Source organism: Notothenia coriiceps, unplaced genomic scaffold (genome assembly GCF_000735185.1).
Source record: "Notothenia coriiceps isolate Sejong01 unplaced genomic scaffold, NC01 NC01_scaffold00011975, whole genome shotgun sequence".
NCBI lineage: Eukaryota > Metazoa > Chordata > Actinopteri > Perciformes > Nototheniidae > Notothenia > Notothenia coriiceps.
The window spans coordinates 2,077-12,076 of record NW_011344676.1 but is presented as its reverse complement, the minus strand read 5'-3'; the positions used below and the strand labels follow the sequence as shown (position 1 = coordinate 12,076).

Below are 10,000 nucleotides of genomic sequence, written 5' to 3'. Positions count from 1 at the left end.
CAGAGTCATAACAATGGCTGCCTGGGTCTCACCCAAGCCCCCAGGAAGTGCTCTGGACTCTGAGGAAAATATTTGTTGTGTCCAAACGGCGATACTACAATTTCCGTATCAGTCCGTGACGTCACTGGGCCCAGATAGACTTTTTCCCCATTGACTAACATGGGGAAAGAGACGTCTGTAAATCAGCGGATAATTGTTTTTTAACTAAATAAACTACCCAGTATGAACTATGTTATAGCCCTTATTCGAATCATTAATTCCTTAAAGTTGTAAAATGCGCTAAAAGCCGAATTCTGTCTTATTTTCTCTCTCCATTCATTCAACTGAGCCGAGAGTGGGAGCTCGGGGGGCGGGGCTTAAAGGGCACATGCTCTTGTGAGCGCACATACGGGTTCTTCTGCTCCGACAGCCAGGCATGCTGGGTAATCTGTGACGTTTCACTCTCAAAGATATCAGTCCATTTTGTCCTCATGAGCCAATGAGCAGCTCTCAAAGGAAAGAACGAGACCCCGCCTCCCACACTGTATCCAGTTCTTATTAAACATCCATGGGTCTCACCAGTCTGGACGTCGATGACCATTTGATGTCCTCCCCTCATCCCGGGCCTGTTGTCGTCTCCGTCACCTGCAGAGAGAAGAGGAAGGAGGAGGTGGAGCATGAGGAAGATGAGGAAGAATGATCATGTAGAAGAGGTGGAGTGAGCAGAGGACAGGAGGGAGTTTTAGCTACAAGGCCACTGAGACGTCACATGCGGAAATGTGATTGGGAGTATTTCCCCACTTGAGTAGATGGTCTCACTCGTCATGTCGTCTCGGTTGATTTCTTGGGTACCTTTGTTACATTTGGGGATGATCTGACTCCACCGGGGCTTGTACTCCTGCTGGCTGATGTACTGGTTAAACAGCCCGTCTAGAAAAAGAGAATCAAATAAAGCAAAATGTACGGTTAATGCAAGCAGAAACTGATACTTTATTGTGAGGTCAAGTCTGAAATGTTTCTTGCATCACAGCAGCTCCATTTGCAACATCAAACAAGGACAGACATCAAGATACGATACAAGAACATTTAACATAATCACTGAAGAACTTAGTTAATCAGAACTCTTTAGTTCTGATGAACTAACACACCGGAATAAGTCCCTGAGACGGATTAGGCAAATGAAGCCGCTGACGTCACTTCTTCTGCTTTGGGTTTACTGGCAGGCCGCAATCAACTTCACGGCGTATACTGCCACCCAAAGTCCCCGGCCGGAAGTCCCCGGAGTTGGGGACTGGCTTCAGTAGAAGCTGCTGGGACTCCCAGCAGCTTCAACTGAAGCCTTCCGAGTAAATCGCCAGAACGCCGACACCTCCTCATCTCCACCGCTCCCATGTTTTCTTTTGTGTTGCCATAAGTTAGTCTCTCTGGGTTTGTGCGCTGGGCTAATGCTAATGCTAATAATGCTAATGCGAGCAAATAAAATGGCGGCTTCACAAAACCTGTTCAGAGTTTTACGGGGCGTGGTTTGCAATCCGACCAGCCAATCAGAAATGGGAACCTTTTTCTCCCATGAAAGTACCTGCTCTCTATTAGGGACGGAAAAGGGGGTGAAAAGGTTCTCATGGACTAAGTTCTAGTTCTGGATTCTTTTGGTGCGAACGCACATTTTCGGAACTATATCGGAACTATACTGGGAAAAGTACTCCGGTGTGAAAGCGCCTTATGGTATTATGTTAGGCTGATTCTGCTTCTCAAAAAAGGGCTGAACTGCAATCTTTTAGCTTGAGATTTTCAACTGGTGGAGCTTTTTGATTTTAAAGCAGAAGACAAACACATGCACCATGTAGTATTGCAAAACTGTAGTACAGTCAGAATCACAGATGTAAAAATCAGGAGAAGAATTTGTCTACTCGCCCCGAAAGAAGGCGGAAAAATGAATTCTTTCTGTTAGAGCCATACAAAGATTTATGTTATTTAGTAATTAAACATGTATTTTCTTGCTGTTCTTTGTTTACATTTAATTACTCAATACTTATCGTTATAATTTGAGTTTAAGTCATTGTTAATGCTTATTTAGAAGGCAGTTTAGGGCACCTGGTGATTATGCGGAAACACAGGAAAGGCGAGGTGAATCCATTGTTTTTTATGTATTGTATTTTTGGGATACAATTAAATAAATGCACAGAAGATATTGTTGCCTGGACACTGAACATTTTTCCTGCGTAAGATTTGCTCACTGGTGCCCAAGCAGCAGCGTTTTGAGTAAAATTGTCTTGTTATTTCTTTATTTCGCAAAAAGGTCATCTTGACTCTAGATCCATCAGGTGTTACCTCCCACAGCTTTGTCGATGAGCTCCTCACAATCGTCGAAGTCTCCCTGCAGCACCAGGCGGTCGTGCAGGTAAGTTAGCATGGGATGCTCCAGCTCTATCCGGGTCTTCTTCTGCAGCGACTCAAAGGCCTCGGTGTAGTTATGCTGTCGGAAATGCTTCAGGCAAAGGCGGATGGCTTCCTGTTCTCTGTACTGCGAGGGAACAATGGAGAGGAAACACATTAATGCAGATATAGAAAGAACAATTAGCAGCAGACTCCCTTGAAATGTTTAAAAGCAAATTCAAAACCTATCTTTTTAATCTGGGTTAACTGTTAGCTTTACGTCAAGGGAATTTCATTAGGATCACTGTTGATGTTTTATCTTGTTCTGTATTTATTTGAATATTGTTGTTATGTTTTCTGTCTTTGTGCTATACAAATAAAGTGTATTATTATTTGCATGGAGAAGTTCACTCAGAGGTGACAAGAAATACATTTAAACTCAGGCGACACTAAATGACATTACAAGCTTTTACTTTTTAGATGCATTTACTTCTTCTTTATCAAGTATATAATCCTGATTTAAAAATGCTAAGTTTGTTTTTAGGCTAACAGGAAAATATTAATGCTGAGTTTGACAGGATAATATTAATGCTGAGTTTGACAGGATAATATTAATGCTGAGTTTTCAGACTTGTGTGGTGTCGCGCTTCTTCATCTCAGTTATTAACGTGTTATTATTAGCACGAGGGAGGAGGGACAATACTTTAAAAATAATAAAATATATCCATTAAGACAGCACTGGTGAATTTAAGAAGTGTGGCTTTTTTTTATTTTGCTAAATTAAAAGAACAACCTTCCTATTCAGTAAATAAGGGATCAAAAAAGACACTAAACAAAGCCTAAAAAATTGCAACTCAGTGTCAAAAAAACCTCTTTCATTATCGCCGTTAAGCTGTTTGTTGGATTTAAAAAAAAAGAAACAAAAATGTATTGGGTAAATAAATTACATCAAGCAATGGGATTGAAAATGGAGATTGTTAAACATGACAGGTTAAATGACTTTTTCCCATTAGTGTGTTACTGCGGAGTCTTTGTGTGACTCTCATTAACACTGCCTGCTTTAGGTGGGAATTCAGCTACAATTAAAATATAGAAAAACTTGACAAATCCAATGTTTTCACACGAGTTCGATGAAAGGAAACTGGTGTGATTGCATCAGAGATGATACAAGTTAAAGAAGTATGGGCTTTGAAATGTACTTCAGTAAAACGTACCCATAACTAGCAGCTGTTTTAAAGAGTACCTGACCTCCCTTTATATTAATAGAACAATAATGTCATTGTTAGCTAATGAATGTTTCCATGCTGAACAACGGCAACATGACAACGTTTCCATTGGTCCCTCTTCTTTAGAGAAGACCAGGAAATGATGGATACACGGATCGTGTTCAAATCAATAGGCACGCAATGACTGATAATAATGATCACGCCAACAAACACACATTCAGACTAAAGGAACCAGCCTGTTTGGAAAATGTGAGAAGTAGAAAGTACAGGTATTTGTGTTCAACATGTAAGAAGTAGAAAGTACAGGTATTTGAGTTCAACATGTAAGAAGTAGAAAGTACAGGTATTTGTGTTCAACATGTAAGAAGTAGAAAGTACAGGTATTTGTGTTCAACATGTAAGAAGTAGAAAGTACAGGTATTTGTGTTCAACATGTAAGAAGTAGAAAGTACAGGTATTTGTGTTCAAAGTGTAAGAAGTAGAAAGTACAGGTATTTGTGTTCAAAATGTAAGAAGTCAAAGTAAAAAGTGGTCAGAAAAATAAGTAGTGGAGTAAAGTACTGATACCAGAAACATGTACTTAAGTACAGTAACAAAGTATTTGTACTCCACTACTTCCCACCTCTGTATTGCATCCTTCGTAAGCCTGCTCAAGGACATTTGTGTTGTTCAGGGAGAGCTCGGAGGCAGCTTTTCTTATTAAGTTTGTTTCTCTCGCCACCTGATTAATTCATCCAATTACAGAATCCCGCCTGCTGAATCTTTAATCCACTTCTCAAGTCTCTAACCTCGAGGCTATCGTCGTTCTCTCACCTTGCTGTACCAGTTGAGGCAGGGCTGCACCACGTCAGGATCTTCAATACCGTGCAGCTCAATGTACCAGATGCTGAAATTAAAACTAGGACCCCAAGACATCAGAGGCACTGTGAGCAAGAGAAGAAGAAGTGTCAAAATAGAGACATATTCACCATGTATAAGACCAATAGAAACCACATCTGCTCTCACCTATTTTGACAAATCTGCAGGGAAACATCTGCTCATCAATCTTGTGCTTTAAGGTGAACGTTTCCTTATTGTAGTCATTCTTAAGGCCACTGGAAGAGAAAGAATAAAATAATCGAAACATGCAGCTTTTTACTGGGATGCTATTAGGGCTGCTCGATTATGGCAAAAATCATAATCTCGATTATTTGGGTCAATAATTGATATCACGATTATTAAAAACGATTATCCATTTACTTTGAAAACATTCATTTATTGGAGATTTTTTTTTTAAACAGTATGTTTTTAACAGTTGATTACCCTGAACTTTAAGTATAATTCAACTGAAAAATCAATTAAAAAAAAAAAAGTAATAATAATAATTAAAAAATTATCATTTTATTTCGATTAAGTTGTTTTCGTAATCATTGCAAGCCATAATCGTAATCGCGATTACAATACGATTAATTGAGCAGCCCTAGATGCTATGCAGTATTCTATAGCAATCCAGTTATACAACAAATATATGTCTGAGCTATCAGGTATAAACAGAGCTGGTAGATGCATTTGAAAGCAGCATTTAGCAGCAACATGGACTTACAGATCAGATCAACAAAGAATAGCTTAGTCATTTCTAAATGCTTTCCTACAAAACAGCTCTTCCAGGAATGTGTGATCCTGTAATCACAAGTACGTTGATAAAAGTATTACAGTACATTTTGGATTGCTTAAAGTATTTCCAGAACATACAAACTGTAGTCTTTAATCTTGTCTCCGGTCCATCTACAGCAGGTGGGGCCCGTCCATTATGTTTCATAAACCAATATTTTAAAAGTCATTACAGGCTAATGCGAGTGAGAATCAATATTAGCCTTTTTCCCCATTGTTGTCCATCCCACATCTGAACTCTACTCCGCTATCAAACAGCGTATACAGAAGGCTGATGGTGACGTCTCTCCAGTCACGTATATACAAATGTTCCAGTTTGAATATTAGTGGGACAATTCAAAGCAGAAGCAATGCTTAACCGGTCATCGTGTCATTAAGTTCCTGCAATGGAAAATGGCTATAAAAAGGTCAATATTGTTGCTGATGACAATCCGGTGGTTTCAGGCATGCTATTAGACAAGGTCAATACATTCAAACTAGACAGCAATGACTCAACTTCCTTGCAGATGTATTAGTGCGTAGGTTGTCTATTACACCAACAAGTTTCAAACTAATCCACTTTCTCTCACACTAAAAAGGTACAAATGGCTCTAATTTTCACACAGAAGCAGCTTCAATTCTGTGTAACAATGACACGCAAACACAGTTGTACTTACGCAAGCATTGACACCTCACCTGGACAAAAGCTCTGTCATGTTTTCTTCACTCATCCCACCAAACACTTTAAACTTCTTCAAGTTGCACACGTGAGTCTTCTCATATTTTCCAAAAGTGATGCTCTGAACAATTGCCGGCCTTTCCAATTTCAGGATTAAAAACTGCAGGAAAAGAGAGAGAGAGAAAGGAGGGAGAAGATATGAAGTGAACGGTGAAGTAAATCCGACTACAGCAGGGTCAATCTACTGCGTCAGGTAAGTGGCAAATCATATGCAGTCATGAGGCCAATCCACATGTCAGCGGCGCTCCAACAAGCCGGGACATCCAGTGATAAATCAACAGTCGCAATTAGACCAGAACGAGGGGAGAGACCATTGATAAACGGTCACTGGTAGTAGGCATTTAACAAAGCACATGTTTTTAACATTCTCTCATTAAAGAAATAGATATTCTATCCACTCAATTCCTGCTGAGTCCTTTCACATGAATTTCACTCTCCACCTTTTTAAATCATTAGAAACTCTCCTGCCAGGCTTTGATCTGGTTCTTTGGGCCCAGTTTGTCACGATTCAACATGTGATGGTAGAGCCTGGTCTCAAACTAAATGTCTGTAAAAAAATATGTACAGATCCTTTTAACTGGTTAACCATTGTTTTCGAAAGGCTTCATTTCCTTCAAATTTAACCTCAAACTCTGCCAGACACAACACTACTTAAGAGCTCAAGAGACGTTATGGTAAAACTACTTTTTTGTTGTATGAAGAATGAAAACAAACCTGAAGACTCATCAGTAACAAATTACTAAATACTTTGTTTCCTAAAAAACAATGCTTTAATAACACCATTTAAATTACGGTCCCACAGGCACACTAATTGATGACATTATTTTGCGAATTATCAGAAAATGACATAGCGATAACTAATTTGATTGCTTTTCCTCTTGCATCATCAAGTCTAGTGTCACATACGGTGCTTTGTAAACTCACTTTGAATATCAGCTCTGATCTTTGTTGTTATACCATTTGAATTGAGTTAGCAGCCCATGTGAACTTAAATCAAAACACATTTCCTAAAAAGATCAACTAGGGGCCAACTTAACCAGAGCTGAGCTTCTTAAGAAACTGATACTGATAATATCAACCACCTACAATATAAACAAACATGGCTCCCTAAATTGGACAATGTGTTCTTAATGCACACTGTAAATCCACACGTCTAGCTTCACCTGGCAGAGAGGGGTCAATTGAACAAGAGAGAGTTCATGTAAATAGCAGACGACCTACCTGTGGAGGGTAGTTGCTCTCAGACGACCACCTGGAAGACTGATCATTAGGTTTGTCCACCAAGATATTCCTAAGAAACAACCAAAGAGAAGTGTAGAGTGTTTTAATTCCTGTCACAGTTATGACCCAGGAATCACATTTCATTATGGGGCAGAAAGGGAGGATGTACGTGTGTTTGTATTGACTTGCAGTAACTATAAAGGAAGTTATATAAATACAACTAATGAAGGCCTGATATAACTCTATAATTACATTGCTGCAGTACTTTGGTCTATTAGAACATTTTAATTGTCCAGAATACATTATATTGTGTTTTCTTTGTGGTATTTTGTGTCTTTTCTACTGTGGATATCTATATATTTGCAGTTTATTTTATATGGTATTATGTTTATACTTTATTCCACCTTTTAAATACTTTAACGCACTGCTGTTGTAACAAAATAATTTCCCAATTTGGTATCAATAAAGTATCCATCTGTCTGTCTATCTATCTAGATCAAATGAACATCAGCTAAAGCTAGACTGTATCTGATTGAGTGCTGAACCAGTAACATATATACACATTTTCATTTTAAATTCAGTATCTAATAAGAGTGTTTTGTTTAACTTCCAGTAATCCCTGACACATGTCTGATTGGTCCCATATTGACATGCTGAACCAGCAACAGGCACATGATGTGAAATTATGCGGGACATATTATACATGTTAACATTTTGAGTGTTTATCTGTTCATATCATCTTTAAAATGTGACCTTTCAATTTATAACACAATGTGCCTTTAGCCGGTAAACAAAGTCATTAGCGGTTGATGCTAAAGCAAAGCTATATTTGTTTAGATAGCTAGTTGATGCTAACTGCTAGCTCATGAGCTAACGTGGACGCTCGTTTTTGACATACTAGGGTGTCGGACTGAACATAGCTTAACCAAACTTTAAAAAAGGAGAGTTTTTAGACAAGTACCTAATGTTAGCTTAGCTTTTTTGTGTGAAGCTGTGAAGAAACTACTGAATAAGTGGCAAGAAAGGTTCCAAAACAAGCTATAATCGAGAAAATTGACGTAAACAAAGCACCTTGGCAGTTCAAAAGAGACAAACTCCTATTAATTGAATGATGTAATTGACAGTGATGAATACCTATACATTCAAAAAGAGCTAAAGTGAACATACAACCCATTATAATCTAGTGTTTACAACAAACTGGCGGTAGATTATCAATACTAAACGCCCCTACTGATGCTAAAAATGCTAATGCTAGTTAGCTCAGACGGCAGACGAGCTAGGCAGGTCGGGCCCTGCTGGAACAAACAATGGTGCATTGAAGCGATAAAAATACCACTTTTGAACACAAAATGATGTGCATACGCCGGGGCCAACTAGCCTGTTTATTACTCACTCTGGTAAATATGTAGAGGAGTAAGAGCTCCATTTAAAAACGCCGAAAGTGAGGACTCTGCTCTCTGGAACCACAGCCATCTTGTTGCAGAAAATAACAAGCAGACAGCACGAGGCAAGAAGCGGGCACTGACAGCTCTTAAAGAGACAGTACACCCTGTTTGATGTTGTTGTTGTTGTTGTTGTTGTTGTTGTTTTTTCACCTTTATTTATTCAAGAACATATATGAATATCATATATATTGTATAGGAAAAAAATCGGATTAAATATTTGTTAAATAAACAATTACTTTTGATAGCCTTTTTATGTAATTATTGGTAAAAAAAATGTTCATAATTAGGTTTGGAGTCAGCCCATTTTTTTTTATAAACATGAATTTTCCCTAAATATAAAATGAACTGTACAAAAATCAATCAAACTATCACCCTGTTTGGTTTTGCATGTAATTGAGTATGCAATATGAGGCAATTACTAAGCCGAATGTTTCATATGCAGCATAATATATCATATGTTTTCAAAAACAATAACTTAACGGCATGACTACCGAAAAAATATACGCATATCTTAGGTACTCCTTATCCCTCATAAATTGGGATATAATTAAGGAAGTCTTCGGTGCTTAAGATTAAGTCTTCACATCTAACTTTGACAAATGACAACTTGGTCTCAAAAACAAGTTAGTGAAATATAACACAAATAGTACTTCTCTATACATCTTAACAACTACTATTTGTTTATCCAACGCACATACTTAGTTGTACATTTTTGCATTGTCTGTGAAAGGGGTACACTACTGTTTTCTCACTCATTGTATACTCATGTTGATGTTGGTAACAATGTGTGCTCTTTTGTTTTATTTTTGGCCTTTTTGTGTCTTCAAACATGCACTTTACTTTGCTTGTGTGACATTTTAATTTCCTTTGTCCTCTCCTGTCCTCCCGAGGCTACATTTCCTTGTTTTTGTCCTGTTGTTTATCATATAAAGCCCTGTTTTAAGATGTCCTACATCTTGCCTTGCTGTGCCCTGTTTTGTGATGTCATAAAGTTAAATATTAGATCTTTTGTACTCTACAGTCATAGATCAATGAGCTGTTAAACATTGCAGTGGTTTCTTTCTGAAACAAAGAGAGTGTATGTAGTCTGCTTTTCAGAATCACCTCGGTGTGATCCCAGTTTTTCACGACAATTCACAGGGTGGATGAATCATCCGATGAGTAATGTAGCATTATTCCAGTTAAAAGGACCTCTTTTACCGAAATGTATTATAGAGTCGAACAATACTCACTTTATCCTCTGCTTAAATTCTCCCTTATTTGATTATGTATCAGATGCCTTGGGATCCCCCTGTCAGAGCTGGTTGATGTGTCCAGGGAAAAGAAAGTTTGGGGCTCTCTGCTGGAACTGCTACCTCCGCGACCCGACCACGGATAAGGCACAC

At 38.4% G+C, this 10,000-nt stretch overlaps 1 protein-coding gene across 1 annotated transcript in view; it reads right to left on the bottom strand.

Annotated features, from left to right (window-relative positions):
* LOC104947128 (muskelin-like) overlaps positions 1-8,676 on the bottom strand; it is an 8,782-nt gene extending 106 nt beyond the window's left edge. Inside the window, exons 1-8 of the mRNA XM_010773091.1 lie at positions 8,564-8,676; positions 7,171-7,240; positions 5,907-6,049; positions 4,587-4,675; positions 4,395-4,504; positions 2,311-2,503; positions 781-909; positions 559-624 (exon numbers count right to left, since the gene is read on the bottom strand). Of these exons, the coding sequence (XP_010771393.1) occupies positions 559-624; positions 781-909; positions 2,311-2,503; positions 4,395-4,504; positions 4,587-4,675; positions 5,907-6,049; positions 7,171-7,240; positions 8,564-8,643 (880 nt within the window). The 5' untranslated portion in view covers positions 8,644-8,676. The remainder of the gene's footprint in view (positions 1-558; positions 625-780; positions 910-2,310; positions 2,504-4,394; positions 4,505-4,586; positions 4,676-5,906; positions 6,050-7,170; positions 7,241-8,563) is intronic.
* Positions 8,677-10,000: the final 1,324 nt, after the last annotated feature.